Source organism: Wasmannia auropunctata, unplaced genomic scaffold, assembly GCF_000956235.1.
Source record: "Wasmannia auropunctata unplaced genomic scaffold, wasmannia.A_1.0 LD335973.1, whole genome shotgun sequence".
In the NCBI taxonomy this organism is placed as follows: domain Eukaryota; kingdom Metazoa; phylum Arthropoda; class Insecta; order Hymenoptera; family Formicidae; genus Wasmannia; species Wasmannia auropunctata.
Window position 1 is genome coordinate 400,469 of NW_012026917.1, and position 16,565 is coordinate 417,033.

Here is a 16,565-nt window from a genome sequence, read left to right on the forward strand (position 1 = left end):
TCGTATGGAATTTTATGATTCTGGAGTTATTAGAGAAAAAATATAATATGTATTGTACAAAACATATTTTATTAAACATATTTTTATTAAAAAGTTTTTTTTTTTTTTTTTTTAGGAAAATTCAACATTCATAACAAATCGATTTATACATCAGATCGATAGCGTTATAATAAGTAAAAAAGCAAAAATATGGTTATTTCATGTTTGAACCATATCAACTTAAAAAACTAGAAAATAAAAATAAAATCTGTACAAGTACAATGCGATAGCGATAAGGTACAAAAAAGAATCCTTAAATATTCAATTAAATCGATGGGTAAATTTACGGACCAAAACACAATTATTAATAAATACGTTGTATACGCGCGCGTTCAGATTATTAATAGTGCATCATTTCTTCATGATCAACTGAATTAAACAATATGTTTTCCTGTTAACATGTATTCTCTCCGAAGACAAATGCATTTTATTATTAAGAATTAAGATTCTTTTTACAATCGTAATCCACGCTTGTTTTTGTAATTCAAAAATTACGTAATAACCATCTTCAGCCGGCTACAGATGTTTCTTAGGATAATCTTAGAGCACATCTTTACTGACCAACCAATCAATTTTTTACTGGTTTTGCTTCCACTGCATATTTAACAAACCTTAATAGCACAATATTGGCAAATTTATTGGCCCAATGTATCCTCAATGTAAACACATCGGTGCAAAAAAATATTGGACCAAAATTGAAGCAAATTGTGCTACTAGAAAGATTTTCGTTAGAAAAGTTTCGATAAAGGCGAGATTATTTAGAAAAGTCGAATAACCGACTTTAATTACTCAATTTCTCAGCCGAGTTCTATCTGGTCAAATATTGTCGATTGTGTTACAGTCTATAAATAAGGACGATCCCCCTTGGCCTAACTATCTCGATCGAGGGAGTCTAAAGTATCGTTGCTGGATGAATGCGCGAGGTCACTTAACTCGTCCAAATGCTTCTGCCGTTTTCTGACGTTCCAGTGAAGGCATTCGGCTAAGGAATCGAACCAGTCGGTGATTTGGTCGGCTGCGCAAATGCTAGGCACCGGGTATATAGAGGTGGTTACCTTCAAACTGAAAAATAAATACGATTCTCTAATAATTATTCAATCCGACAAGATTAAACGAATCTAAGCGAAAGCTAATATGGTTGAAAGTTTACTTCGCGACAAAATAAATGGTTACAAAATTTATTTAGGTTGTGGCTTAATTATTTATAGTTACTTGCAGAAAAAATGTATATATTAAGAAAATGATTCATATATTTAAATAAAAATGATATGTTCTTATGCAAGAGAATATTTGCTTGCAGTGATTTCGTTATGATAAGCGAAAGCCTTCAATTTAATGTTTATGCATAAAATGTGTATTTATTGCAAGTATGAATAATACAATGTAAAGTACCATCACCCTGCAGTCCAGCCAACGTCTCCAGAAAGATATTCTAATGTGAAATATGGGTTGCAAGGGGAATATTAAAATTGGGCGAAGAATAAATAAGCATATGGTAGATAATTTTAAAATATGACTTACAAAAATAAAAATTATATATTATATCGTATGAATTTGAAGTGAAGAGACTGAAAAAGTTCGATGATATAAAATGAAAAAAATGAGAAGAGTGCCGAAAAGCTGATTAGAAAGAGATATCTTACGCGGAATGGTATATGAAATTTATAAATATAATTTTGGAAAAAAACGAATAAAATTATGTATAATGCAATGAGGCATAGATGTAGAGAAAAAGAGATCTTGGCGAAATCAGGACAAACCTGTCACCGACACGCAGCTCTTGCTGATTGCGACCATCGAAGGAGACGTAAGCTGTACTGCGGGCATTGCTGTTCGCCTTTATCTGAAATAATTGTAAAAGAAGCAAACGATTAGACGGAGCTGCCGAGCGTTTCGGTTTTACCTGTCACCGTGGAAGAGCTCCTGCCTATTTCTACCGTCGAAGGACACCCACGAGGTATTTCTGCTGTCGGGTGAAACCGAGATCTGCGGTGAGAAGCAAGACGATCATGTTAATTGCAACGATGATTACCTGCGGTACCGCCGCAATTTGTCTCGAAATAATTTCTTGGATTCCTTTTTTCAAAGTCTGTTGTTGTCTAACAAGTTTTTTTTACGCATTCAGTTGTTATTCTAGAATGATGTATAAAAAGACATAGTTTTTAGCTTTAAAAATTTAAATTGGAATAAATTAAAATATTTTAAAATAATTTCGAAATCTACGAAAAATTAATGAAGGAGATTCACGTTATTATGGATGGAACAATTTTTCTTTAGTCACAGAAGGTTGTTTCATGAGAGGAAATTAAATCCATTTCCAATAAGTTCGGACTTTGAAAACTTTTGTGTGAAACTTTAAAATAGCACATGATCCGTCAATCGAGGAATGTGGGTAACAGTTGTTGGAATCAGATTTTCTTTTGTGACACGTGGTTGAGAAATTTCAGCACAAGAAAAGAGCCTTCATGGTTTAAGTCAAATAAATCCTAGGATTTCAAAATTTACGAAAATTTCATTGCGACTACAATGTTTCTTCACAGCAGGCTGTTTTATGGAAAGAAATGAATTATGTCTCACAAGTTCGGATATCTTGAAAACTTTTGTGTGAAAACTTCGAGGTAACATATAGGAATGTAGATGACATTCATTGGAATCAGATTTCCTTTTATGGAACGTTAATACGAGCTATAGATTTTGGCACGAAAAAAGAACTTTCAACATCGATTCAAGTGTGAAACTAATCCCAGCACCTATTATAAATCTTAAAACGAGCAAATAAGATTTGATTCTATTTTTATGAACCAAAAAAGATAGCTTTGTTTGAACACTTTTAACCCATTTTCCCACCATCGTAAATGCAGTTGACGGTAAAACGTCCTATTAGCGTGTCGTTATTTCTTAAAAGTTTAAAGAACTACCTTGAGCTCGACCCCGGCAGGTACGACAATCGGCCTGAAGGACAGAGAGTGAGGGCAGATAGGCGTGATCATAATGGCAGGAACTGAAGGATGAATCATACTGGCCCCAGCGGCGACTGCATAAGCGGTCGACCCGGTCGGCGTGCTCACGATCAAGCCGTCACCCTGGACGCTCGTGACGTGCTTGCCGTCAATGAATAGGTCGATATTCGAAAGGTAAGGTGAGGGCCCTCGATCCACTACAACCTCATTCAATACCAAGAGACTCGTCGGCGGTTCTGCCAGCTGACTGTCTTCATTCTTCCGTATAATGACGCATCTAAGACGACTCCTTAAAGTTAAGGCCGCATTACCTAGGATCGGGAACAATATACAATATAAATTTGACGATTAGAAGAAAGAAATACGTAAAACGAATTGATGACTAACCTTCGAGAACATTGGTCACTTGCTCCTGAAAATTATCAAATTCGAAGGGTGTGAGAAATCCTAAGGAACCAAGGTGAAATGCCATTACAGGTGGTACTGACTGTTGGAACAGCAGACTGGCATAAAGAAGTGTGCCGTCGCCTCCCAAGCAGACGATAAAATCAATTTTATCCTGGAAAAGGAAATCAGTGCACCCCACTTAAAGCAAAAATTCGGTTATTCTTTGTCGTTCGATAAATAATTAAATTGAATCCGATGTAAATATAAAAAACGGAGATCTTTAGACCTTACAAGAAAGTCTCAAGTTGTAATAAAACGTAATTTAAAACTTTCATTAAATATATCAAAGTAAACGAAGATTATTACCTGCAAGTCATCTGTGCCATCCCTAAAGGTTTGTAATCTATCCCGAACGCTTTGAAACCTAGGATCTCTGGCGAGAGCTGGGTCCTCCAGAACAGAGGCTTCCACAAAGACAACCATCCGCTTTTCCTGCATTTAAATAAAGAACAAATAAAGTCCGCAAAGGCCATCATTTACTTTGCCTACATCAAACATCAAACAGAAATGTTAAATTCTATCAAAATGTCACGAATAAAAGCTATAATTCGCATATGTTGCATCTATGTGTCACAGAATTTCAGCATTATAGTTTTACTATATACTGTTAGCAGAAACAATATTTTATAATAGTTTCTAAATTCAGGGTTGGGTAAGAATATTTTTTAATTAAGTTAAGTTAAAGTTAACAGTCTAAAAATTTAACTTAGTTGCCTTGATGTGTGTTCTCAAATTTGAGTTTGAAGACACTAACTTAGACATGTATTTTATTTTGAGTTTAGAGCACTAAAAATGTAACTTCAAGAAAGTTAGATCAAAAGTTAATAGTTAGCAATGAAATGTAACTAAATTAAGTTAAAAGTTAAGAGCCTAAAACTAAGTTAAGTTAAAATTATTTAACTTTTTAACTTTTTAACTTAACTTTTATCTTTTTAACTAGTCACTACCCAACCCTATCTAAATTAAAGATAAATAACTTCTTTTATGTCGACACATATGCTTGGCCTTTTATGCATTCACAATGGAATAGAATAATATGATTTAAAAAATAGAGATGTAATTTAAATAAAAATGATGTCTATCTTTTTTTATGTATAAAATTGACAAGAAATCAATCTTAAAAGTGAAATCATAAAAGTGAAAGAAATCAAAAGAAATCAATTTGTATGACACAATATATTATAAAAAATATATGTATAACATATATAAATTGTTTCTTTATGATTTTTTTACATTATATAGATTATTATGTATACATATAGATTAAATATAGTATTGTATAGACTATAGGTGATATAACTGACTATATCTCTTTCCCCATTATACAGTAGATATAAGAGCATACAACTAGTATAGACTAGATTAATAAAAAATTAATATTAATATTAAGAATATATTTTTAAAAATGTGAATTGGAAATTAGGACAGATTTTTCATGCAAATGAAATGAATTAATTAATTTTATAATATTTTACAATATTGTATTAATTAATTTTTTTACAATGTTTTACAGAAAGTGTGCTGACATCAGTTTGTGGATCCGTTAATCAAAATCTTGCGAGATAGGGATATCGCAATCTTTTGATATTTTAAATGATCTGATTAACATTTACCTCTATCAACCATGTGACCAACTGAACAAACGGTGGCAAGACTGACGAGTCACGGACCTTCTTGATGACCAGAACAGAGAGCGGCGGCTTGTACCACGTCAGCCTCTGAGAGGCCGGGTCCTGAATGGTCCTACAAATGAACGAGGTAAACTATTACGATCGTTACATTTTCTCTTCCAATCTGTAATTATCAAACTGAACTGAACCGCTGTCTCTTGCGTATCAGAGTTATCTTTCGTACAGTGTTGTATAAATACAAATTTATCGCAGACTAAGGTCATGGAGTCGCGTGAGTTAAAAAATGAAACTCTGAAGTATACTTTATGCCAAGTTATAATCGAAAACAAATCTTGCGTACGAATTTCTATTGCGCGTCTATCGATTCTATACAGGCTTCGTCTAATTATTCGTGAACCATCGTTGCGTACGGTATGAATGTCAAGAAACAATCGAAGCAAAGAGACAAAGGTGACGACTGATGAAATGTAAAGAAGCGCCGACCCCGATGACGATTTCTTTTACCCTTCATAATTATTGCGAGGATTACATTATTATATTCTACTGAAGTTTTTCTGCGCACTTGCAAAAACTGCAGTTTTCAGTTGCGCATTTTATGCACCCGTGAAAAAATAATTAAGCAAAACAATTTGTATAACTCGTGGTGAACAGCTGATTGAATTGCCTGGAGAAGAAAAACAGCGAAATAAAAAAATTTCGCAAATATTTTTTTTCCAAATATTTATCCGCGAAGATTTATCAGCCAGATATGCAAGTGGAGATTTCAAGTGACATTTAAAATATAACTCAAAATATTAACGTAAAATATTATAGTAGTCACGACTTTTGTAACTTTTTACATAATAACCGGTTCAATAATCATCTGTCAAGAAAACTTAAATGAATCTGCAGAAATCTGCTTGATAATGTTCTAAATGTAATGCAACGGCGACTTTGTTGCGAATATCATGCACTGACTAATCGCAAATGCCAATAATTTCCATTCTTTTTCCTGCCAATTAAATCATCATGCATTTTCCTCGTGCACCGATCCGAATCGCTCCGAACTATCATTTTCTATAAATATTACACGTGTTCAGTTAATAAGATTACAATTACAAGTCAGCTATCTAATATGTTGTGTAGTTCGTTAATACGTTGTTGTAATTCTAAATATTCGTCAGAGATAATCTTAAAATATATATTCATGCGTCAGATTCAAGTAGGGAATCGATAACTTGTCCGACTGCCAAACTTCACGAGCTTGATTAAAATAAAGCGAGCTATGAGATTTGATGATGTTGCTAATGTTTAATAAATATTTTTTATATTTTTAACTTTAAAAAAAAATAAAGAGATACACTGTTAAATATTAAAGAATTAAAATTAAATCAATTTTTTGAGTTAAATACTACTTTGCTGTTTTTAACATAAAACAGTTTTTTTTTTAAACAATCACATCTAATCAGCCCATTTCTATGATTGAATTATTTAGTTTCGGAATAAGCAGCACCCATATTAACGTAATACATTTAAATAATACATTAAATTTAAATAACTTAATAGATTTCTTGAATTAATTCTTTATTGAATTGATTCTTTAATTTCTTTTAAATAAATTAATGGCATATTAAGTAGGAGCCAATAGCGACTTACAGGAATGATTAAAAATGACTGTAAAACAACTAAAATTAAATGAGATAATTTGACATTACGAATTTAATAATCCAAATTATTAATGTAAAAAAATTAAGACTTACAGCGAGTTCACTAAATCAAGAAAAATGTCAGAATAATTCATATTAGATACACTTAACACTGATATTTCTATAAGACTTTCTCTTTTATAACAAAACTTCAGTTCGCGTTCACCAATCAATTTATCACCAAAGTAATAAAAAGCAATCCTTTGCAACTTGTCAATCGATGTTTAAGGAAGTACAATTCCTGCGTGTGCCACGAAGTAATAAACAGTCAACTACTATCTGAACACCTAAAAAGTGTCGTACGTCTCGGCAACCTACCTCGCTGTTCCAACCATGATGCGGCACTGGTTGAGGAACGCGCGCTCACTGACCACTCAAGTAAAAGATAGACATTTAAACGGAAACGTCGCGCACGCGCGTGCACATTGTATGCACGCGCGGGAAATCACGTCGCCGGCGTCTGATTTATTGTATATACAAACATGTTTTTTCAAGCTGACAGAAAATTATCATATTCATGATGAAGCGTCCACTATTAATGTTCTTCAGAAATTTTTTGGTGCATAGATATTCATTATATGTAATAAATCATTTATGCGGATGTGTATAAACATAAAAAATCTCAAATTTTCTGCGTATATATATGCATATATGTGTATATATACACACATACACAGAGTTTCTTTTCTTTCAGAATAAAATTATATACATCCAAAAGTTACATTTTTTAAATAATTATTAAGAAACCAAAATTAATTTAAGCAAAAAATAATAGAAATATACTCACCCGCAAAAGAAACGTGCAACTGTAATATCATAGTTAACAGAAATTAACCTAAATTAAAACATGACCTGTAATCAACTTTGTAGAGAAGATGTTTTAAGATTACATTACTGTACTCTTCAAATTTTCTGAAATGACTTTTCTCTTTTGAAGTGAATGTCACTCCAAAAAAGTGAAAATACCATGCCTTTCAAGTAGCCGAGTGGCAGTATTTTCAATCTTCTGGAATGAGATTTACTCCAGAAAATTTAAAGAGTAATCTTAAAACATGTCTTGTATACGAAATAAATACATAATTTTGAGGGTGAGTATATTTCTATTTTTTAATTATTTTACGCTCTTGCTATTTTTTAATTATTTTACAACTCTTGCTTAAGTTAATTCTGTCTCCCTCTTTTAATTACTTAAAAAATGTAATTTGTAACGTAAAAATTAATCGGTACACAAAAATAAATAAGTTTTAATTTTTTACAAAGTATATTTGGAAAAGAGAAATATTTCAATATGTGTATACTATACATTTAAAATATTCTCTTGGCGTATAATGTCACGCTTAGTCATCATTCCTTGCAAAAAGAAATGCAAATGAGTTTCGTCGATCGTTTCTAATGTGTTCGACATTTATTACATGAACGCCGCGATTACCATCATGATATGATTGTTTGCTAATGAAGACGATCATTTCCTACCAAAGAAAGCGAATATCACCCGACGAATGAGGCGTTACGAGTACGGAGTTCTTCTTTTACGCCCGCCTTTTCGGAAGATTAATAACTTCTTTAATCAATAATTACCTCTGTGATAATATCAATTTACGATTATTACAAATCTGAGATGACGTGACCATGAAATGTTTCTCTTGTAATTCAATTAATGATGCTAATATCAAATGAGGGCACAATCAAGGACGATTCTAATGTATTGAATTGTGTGAATAACAATAAAGTATTCAATCAAAGGAGAGGGAATAGAAATATTCTATGTAATAATTAATTGTGCCTTTCAATGTCTCCAACAAAATATGCAATGTATAAATTACTTACATAACCGTTACAGAATTTTTCATGATACCCCCACATCGCCCGAAGTGTTGAACGGGACTCGGTGCGTTTAGACTCCTCGTTCTCCTGCGAAATAAAAAGAAAACATGTGTTAAACATGAAAAATCATCAGATACGCCGAATAATCTCATCAGCTTCATATGTATAGATATCACGAAAAAATTTGAGTATATTCAACTCAAGACCCTGACCTTCGAAGTGATAACTTCTCCATTCCTCACTATTAGTCATTCTTTATGGGGAAAATAAATGGCGAAAGAATCGGTTTATTTTGCTTCCTTGTGTCAAAGAACAACTTCTTTTTAACGCATTTGTTTAAAAACAATATGTAAAATAGGTTTTCTTTATTTATTTTATTTAGAAATCAGATAATAAATGAATACAAAATAAATATATTAAAAACATGTTTAACACCTCGCGTGCTATCAATTGTATTTATAGCGGTTGTTTTATATTGTCGCACAATGTCGATTATAAAAACAAATTTGAATGTGATTAATTGCTGATACTGCGTTAGTTGAAATTGTGCTGAGTTAAGATAATTACTAGAATTCGACATAATTATTGCTGGAGTTTGACATAATTATTGATATATGAACAGATTGCAATTATAATGCATTAGTTTTTTAACGTTAATAGACAAGTTTTTTCCTATCTTGTTATCGCGATGCAATTACGTCATATTTTTTTTATGAGTCTAACAAGTGTCACGCGCCAAACACACTTGTTACGTAGGAAAACGTATCCCATAGAAGAACGCTTCAAATTCACTAGTTTCAATTTCGCACCATGTTTTTTTTATGACGTAATCAAGCACAAAATAATAACGCCAGAATTAGGACTTTGTAATTATATATATATATATATTATAAACAGACACACACACATACACAACATACACACAATTTTAATTTTGATAATTTCTAGAAACAACTAGCCAGCTTGAAATATTTGCCATCTCGAGTTCTGTAAATTATTTACCGTAACATTTGCAATATAGTTTTCTACGATAAGAGATAATTATCGAGAAAGGTCTACCTGAGGATACGATTTTGTAGACGTAGAGTATTGTCCAACGACGAGTTATTTGATCCACCGATGTCAAAAACGACGTCACTGATTTCATTGTCATTTAAATGCGACATTTGATCGGCCATATCTTGCACCGGTTGATAAGAAAAGTAGTACGAATAGAAACTCTCTTTGCAACACTCTATACGCACAGAATATTTTAAAATATTTTTGATGAAACGTGTATAGGTAAAGTCAGTATTTATTTGTCTAACAGTTATTACGAGAAGAATAAAATAAATGGATAAGAGAATAAAATGAAATGATAAAAGTGAACAACATTGATAAGATATAAGAATTATCATGACCGAGCGAATAACGATATACCCTTGAAGTTTTTAACGAGCCACAGCGGGATCACATGTAGATACCGTGCTACACGCGAAGTAGTATTTCGTGACAAAGTGATGCCAAAATGATATATTTTTAGATTCACGTACGATCAGCCGGAAGAAATTACGGTTACTGAAATCAACATCATCCAATTCCGTACGTATCAAATTGGAATTGCAATTGCTCTACCGCTAATTAAAATCTATCTTGTATGTATAATATATGAAAGTAGTATGTTTAAGTGAAAATAAGTCAGCATATTTCTAAAATAATTTATTTCACTATCGTGAAATGTTCATTTAACTTTTGCCTTTCATTATATTTGAAACTTTCTTTTATCCAGCCTGTTGAATTTACTCAGAGCATATATTCTATAATTTTATGATTATCACGCGACTTTCACGAGCATGATCGTACGATTGGATTTATAAACTCTTCCGATCGAATTGGCATTTTATTCGCTTCTTATTGAATACTTGAATCCTAAGGATCAATCTCGTTTCGAGGTGACGACATCACAACGTCCTTCGCTCGTCGATAGGCCTTCGAAATCGTTCTCAAGGACAAGCTTTCCTTCTCTCAAAGATATCAATTGAGATGAAATTTTAACAAAGATTTCGTCGCTGCTCCATCTTTGTCACGTGTTGAATAAAAATTCACGCGATTTGTGCGTTAATGAAAATGTTAGTATCACAAAAAAAATGTTACGAATGACAGGGACTTTTCTTGAATCAACGCGTTGAGCTCACCTCTCAAAGAGAACGCATTTACACATAAAAGGCCTTTCCCGAATAAGCCACGCCGCGGAGTAAGTAATTCACAAGCGGTAGAATAATTTACAAGCGACGTATCGCGAACCTTGAACTTCGTTCGGAACTTTGCATCGAAACCGCCGCGACTTGTGCCGGATCTCTTTCTTTGATTCAATCTCCCGATTTAGACGTCGCGATTGCGCACAAAATAAATCGCTTTCGCCTCCACTACTGCTACTTTAACGTTTTCTCTAATTCACTGCACCGTTAAATAAGGATATCCAATCTCGCGTACCGAATGTTACAAAATGTTACAAAATGTCAAACGTTAATTTTTCAACATTGAATCTTGGCGTGCGTTTTTCCGCGACGACTTCGATCGTGATAATTCAAACACATAAGAGCAACTGAGTTGCGAGATAGCTGCGCGCGGAATGACATGTCTGGGCTGCAAGTGACTCGCAATTATGCGAGATTCCCTACCGCTGGCGGTCGGTAATGACTCGTGTATCTGCACAACTCGCGTCGATGCTGCAGATAGTATAGTAGTCGCTTCCAGCGCGTACGTGTTGCAAACGACGCTGCGATAATTCTGGCACCGAATTCACGAGATGAAACATATTGCACCCGCTGAGACGCCTGTACAATCGAGAGATATTTTTGTCGTCTACTGGTCGCCGTACCTCCTCGATCGCGCGGTACTTGTCCTTTTTTTTACACACGTGCTGATGTAACAGCGCTTTCTTCGGCGATTTGCATAGTTACGACAGCGCGCGACAGTATTTTATACATATATGTATTTATTTATTTTTTAATCTTCTAAAGCTGGACTTTTCGTAAAAATAAATTATTTTTTAATAAAAGATTAAAAAATAATTTATATTTATATAAATTTATATATACTTATAATACATACTAAATTACTTTTGCCTAAAATAATTGTATTAAATATAAATTACTTTTTAATAGAAGATTAAAAAGAATTTATATTTACGAAAGGACTAGTTCAAGAAAATATTAGTTCTTTTTTTTTTAATTTGACTTGACAAATAAAAAATGGAGAAACTCTAAACGGATGAGGATTACTATTCGTACACATATATTCTTTTTAAACGACAAGCTTTCTGGTGTAAAAACCGGTTATATTACGATGAACACACCTACGTACCGCAAATATCCTGCTCGTTAAATTCAAGTAATGTCGTTGCAACAATTGCATCGATTACAACGATTGCGTTTTGAGAACGTAATAATATTTGTAACGATGAGATACCGACACCGAGTGAGACACATCTTCGTGAGAAGCGGTTCCATTCAGATGATACGTGGACCGTTTGGACCCAATCGGCGAAGAGAAAACGGCGGTGAGAACGGTTTTGTAATCGATTGCATCGAACGCAAATTCCTGAAATTCCGATTGACGGCGCAACGGAGAGGCGCCACGAGTGCGAGCCGCACGGGAGCTCATCGAGCAAAAGCCGGATCGGATGGAATGTGCGGTGAAAGGTTGAACGCGTTCTCGCTCTCGAAGAAAGGAGCAATAAGAAGTGCTCCCCGCAGCATTCGTGATTCAACGGCGGGCGCTGATGCTAAAATGATACACGTGCGCAGTTATCAACGCAGAGATTTCGCGGAGATCCTGCGAAAATCCCAGGAAGTCATCCCCGATTCACCTTATTCATCGTACACGATACGTCAAGAAACAATCGCTCTTTATCATTCGGAGTGAATGAAGATGGCAGCTCGTATGACTTTAATAAAATATGAGTTTTGGTAATGGATGGAGAAAGATCACACGTTATTTCCTATTTGCGGCACAGTACCTCAACTCAGCCTCATCCATGTGCGCCGGTACACACAAGCGGTACGCGTTAAATCCCTTTGAGAGAGAGAAGGAGACGAGTGAAGGAGAAACAACGCGCTCGTGATAATTAGAGCAACGCGGGTCGGCGGTGATTAAGGCACACTTCGGCACTGACACATCCACGAGGAACGAGCTGGCAATGTCTCGTAGGTCGTGAACACGCCGACGCCGAGACGCCTGGCGCGACACACGCAAGCGCAACCAGAGGACGCCAATCAATTCCACGCACGCAACCCATTTGCTTGTTTCAGTTCTAATCTCAATAGTATTTCTTTTTTTTTTTTTTTACGAAACTTTGTCGGCTTCTCGGCCGGTCAAATTGGATCAATTCAATCGAGAGCGCCTGCTACATTCATGGAAAATTGTCAAAGAATTTTGAAACGAATTTAAATATTTAAAAAATTGTATTATTAGTGCACTCTATACCTATTTAATATTTTTAAAATAATATTTAATATCTTTCCATCGGGATTTAATTTTTCATCTAAAAATTTGGCTAAAATTTGCGATAATATTAAATTATCGATAATATAAATAATATAAATTAAATATTAAGTTAAATAATAATTAATTACATTCAATGTTCTAATGTCTAAAAACCTTGTTTTCAACGAGAATGACGCTGTAGCGTAGTAAAAACGTTGAGCAAGCTACCATATACCGAGTCTTGTATTACACACGAGATAGAATCAAATTACGTGATTTCATTTTAATTACGAAGTAAAACAATTTAGTTTCTTGTTGAAAAATTAAAAATTATCAGCTCATACTTGACGTAATTTTTTATATGAAGAAACGTCGAATATCAATTAATTACTGATGTTAGCATATTTAACATATATATTTACATTAATTATATTACTTGCAGTTTACGTCATTCGATCATATTTTATGCAGCACTGATTGAACATCAGTCGTTGAAATAAAGAATTAATTTAGTTATTTTAATTAATACAACTATTAATAAATAAATGAGAGAACGATAAAAAATCTCTTAGTATTATAAATCGCAGGCTAGGTCTCGTGGTTTACTGATATTCTCAAGAGCTTATCGCTCATTCCTCGCCATTTCCTGGAAGATTCGAGTAACGTTTTTTACTCACGGCCAAGTACCGGATCGTCTCCGCCTGCGTGTTTCTGGTTCTCTGTCACGATCCTCGAGCAAGTGTCCCGCTGCGCTATCGTTTTCGTCGCCGGTTACGATGCCCTTGCACTCAGCTAGGCATCTCCAGTTGAGCACTTCGCTCACGCTTCGTCTGCGCGGCTTTTCCTTCACCATTTCCATCATCCGCGAAACATCTCCTTTAATTTTACCACGCGCGTCCTACTTCTTGCGCCGCCACAATCGAGATCGTACGATTTTACTTCCGCATGACTGCGCGCATCAAGGTGCAGCCGAGCGTTTTTGCATTATTGCCCTTCCTTTGCCTAATGAATGTCTTCGCGTAAGCCGGCATTAGAAACTCCTTTCAAACAGTTCATACGTTGTTATCGATATATACGTACGCGATTACCTTCGGAACGGATCGATTTCCAAGTCACGATCGACTGCCGCTTCCAGATAATCGATCTCACATCCTCCCGCGACGCGTCACTTTCGAATGCATGGTTAAATTATACGCTTTCCTTTTTTCGCAATAATAATCGTTCCTCTTGACATTTGGGAATCATCTCTCGCGATGGATGGGCGTGCGATTCGTGCGTACGGCGAGGTAAACAGTGTGCCTGATCAATCAACCGTAGCATAATTCTCGGTAAGAATCGCGGTGGTATCGTCTTTACCTTACTTCTTGTATAACATGCAAATAGCGTATTCAAGGACATAACTATAGTTGCGATTCCGGCCGCACTTTATGCACATTGTACGTAACGTGGACTTTAGTAATGACTGCTTTGAGTTTTATTGCAATTTTTTAGCTCGCCTTGAACCTTGATCCCGTCGGATCTGCGTGTCGAAAAACTTTCGAAAGAATGTCTCACGGGGCTTCGTTCTTGTTTCGCATTAACGTGTGTTTGCGACCTACTTCCTTACACAACCGTGGAATTTCACTTGCCAATGGACGAGGTGGCCGATAATGAGTCTCACTGCTCGCGGACGTCACGTTCGATTTTTTTTTTATCTTATCTGGTTAGTAACAGTCGCAATGGCAGCGCGAAACTTTTGATTTGCAAAATTTATTCCCAATCATTCTGCAGGTCTGTTTAAAATGCAGCTTTTTGCGATATAATGTTTTTGTAGATACACAGCGTTATATGTCTACGAATGCAATCTTTCTGGATTTTTAAATATATTTTTTTGGTGTGTACAACACCGTTTGAAGAAGATGTCTGTTACATATTTTTTAAAATGTTTGACGACACTACGATGTCGAAATTCTAGTTTCGCAAAAATTACGAGTTTTAATTACGATTTTGGCTTCACCACTGACATCCGCATCTTTATTTCGGTCCCGAAATATATGAATACACGGCTGCACTGATTTTGAAGTTAATTTCTCTTCGATAATTCGTATAGAAGAACATCATATCGACGAGAAAAGTGATCTAGCATTGCTCGTTAATGGGAACGATGAAAACGAGGCCTCGAAATGTTGGCACACACAACGCGCAACAACTACGATCGACGACCGCTGAAGGTTCACTGAGACGCGATTTTACCGGCCGTAGCCGGCCGAGAGACAGTTAAGGCTTTCTAACCCGCGTCTCTTTCCCCACCATCACGTGCCCTCGTTGTCGTCACGCTCGTGATATTGAAAAATTTATGAAAGGGTCGCAGGAGTTCGAGCGATTTGCGATACATTATCAGTGCAGCTACACAAGATAATCGAAGATTAGTAAATATAATGCATATGCACTGTACGTGCAAACAAATTTTGTTATTTCTTATTATCTTCTTATTCATTTTTGTTATTTGAAAAATTAAAATTGTTAGATTATTTAGAATGTTTTTATAATCAATCGTTTTGTAAGAAGAGGACGGTCTCTCATATTTCCGTAATTATATTCATTCATTTTTCTGTAATTATATCTAATAAATTTTAATGAAGCTATTCATTTTTGACGAAATATATTCCCCCTTTGGCTATGATAATATCTTGTTGGCCGAGTTATTATCATAATCGCGGTCGAAAATCTTATATCTTTACTATATACATTTATATTGTACATTTCTGATCGATGAAAGCAATAATAGTCTAAATAAGCGCGGTGCGAATTCGATGTCTTAAGTATAAGCAGATGCTGAATTCCTAAAAATGTTTTTACCAAACTGACATGACTCACTTCTATTTATCTTCTTTCTAATACTGAAAAAAAGACACTTCTTCATTCGTCTCGGCTTGTTTTCATTGTGTCGTATAGCGTACTTTCTCAGTTATCTACTGTATGTTCAGCCATATTTCTTTTCAAACATGATAATATTGAATAATGTATGATGTTGTAGATACTTGTAACCATGGCGAGTTTTTACATCACATGACAGCGTATACCTAGTAGTTAACTGCCCCTACTTTCGCTAGCGCATTAATTCAGCTTCTAGTAATCCAAAACGAAGAGTCTCTGGAGAATAAAAAATCAAACGATCGTTTATCTTAATAGACAAGAGAGAAACCTAATGCGTCTTTCTTCAGATACCTTCAGCGTTGAAATCTAACAGAAGTCATTTCAATTATGCGGTTACCAAAACAATTTAAGAAATGGATGTATACTGATCTTTCTTAATGCTGATAATAATAGTCTTCAAAAGATTTGATACTAATTGCACTTTAATTATAATTTAGCAATCGCTTCGGAATAAGTATACATTTTTTAATTTCTTATGTGACAGACAAATGTTGAAACTTTTTCTAAGGTGATGTCACGTATATCTTCATAACGATTATAATTTTAAATATTAGTATATATATAATATATATATATAAGATCGGAAGAGCACACGT

The 16,565-nt window shown here is 34.6% G+C and overlaps 1 protein-coding gene and 1 long non-coding RNA gene across 12 annotated transcripts in view; one reads left to right on the forward strand and one right to left on the reverse strand.

Moving 5' to 3' along the window:
• Positions 1–64: 64 nt before the first annotated feature.
• Positions 65–16,565, reverse strand: part of LOC105454873 (NAD kinase-like) — a 21,855-nt gene continuing 5,354 nt past the window's right edge. For 3 of the 11 annotated variants that reach the window (XM_011697804.1, XM_011697807.1, XM_011697808.1), the window contains 7 exons: positions 8,590–8,673; positions 5,060–5,189; positions 3,753–3,878; positions 3,387–3,558; positions 2,958–3,310; positions 1,943–2,025; positions 65–1,101 (listed from right to left, as the gene is read on the reverse strand). In XM_011697804.1, the coding sequence (XP_011696106.1) occupies positions 909–1,101; positions 1,943–2,025; positions 2,958–3,310; positions 3,387–3,558; positions 3,753–3,878; positions 5,060–5,189; positions 8,590–8,673 (1,141 nt within the window). In that variant the 3' untranslated portion in view covers positions 65–908. Of the gene's footprint in view, positions 1,102–1,799; positions 1,883–1,942; positions 2,026–2,957; positions 3,311–3,386; positions 3,559–3,752; positions 3,879–5,059; positions 5,190–7,080; positions 7,185–8,589; positions 8,674–9,645; positions 10,711–10,760; positions 11,224–12,586; positions 12,771–13,730; positions 13,938–16,565 lie in introns of those variants that run through there. The other 8 variants (XM_011697806.1, XM_011697805.1, XM_011697810.1 and 5 more) reach the window with 8 other exon arrangements.
• LOC105454872 lies at positions 14,292–15,679 on the forward strand. Its single transcript, XR_975061.1, has 2 exons — positions 14,292–14,381; positions 14,545–15,679. It is a non-coding gene; the product is annotated as an uncharacterized LOC105454872 (long non-coding RNA).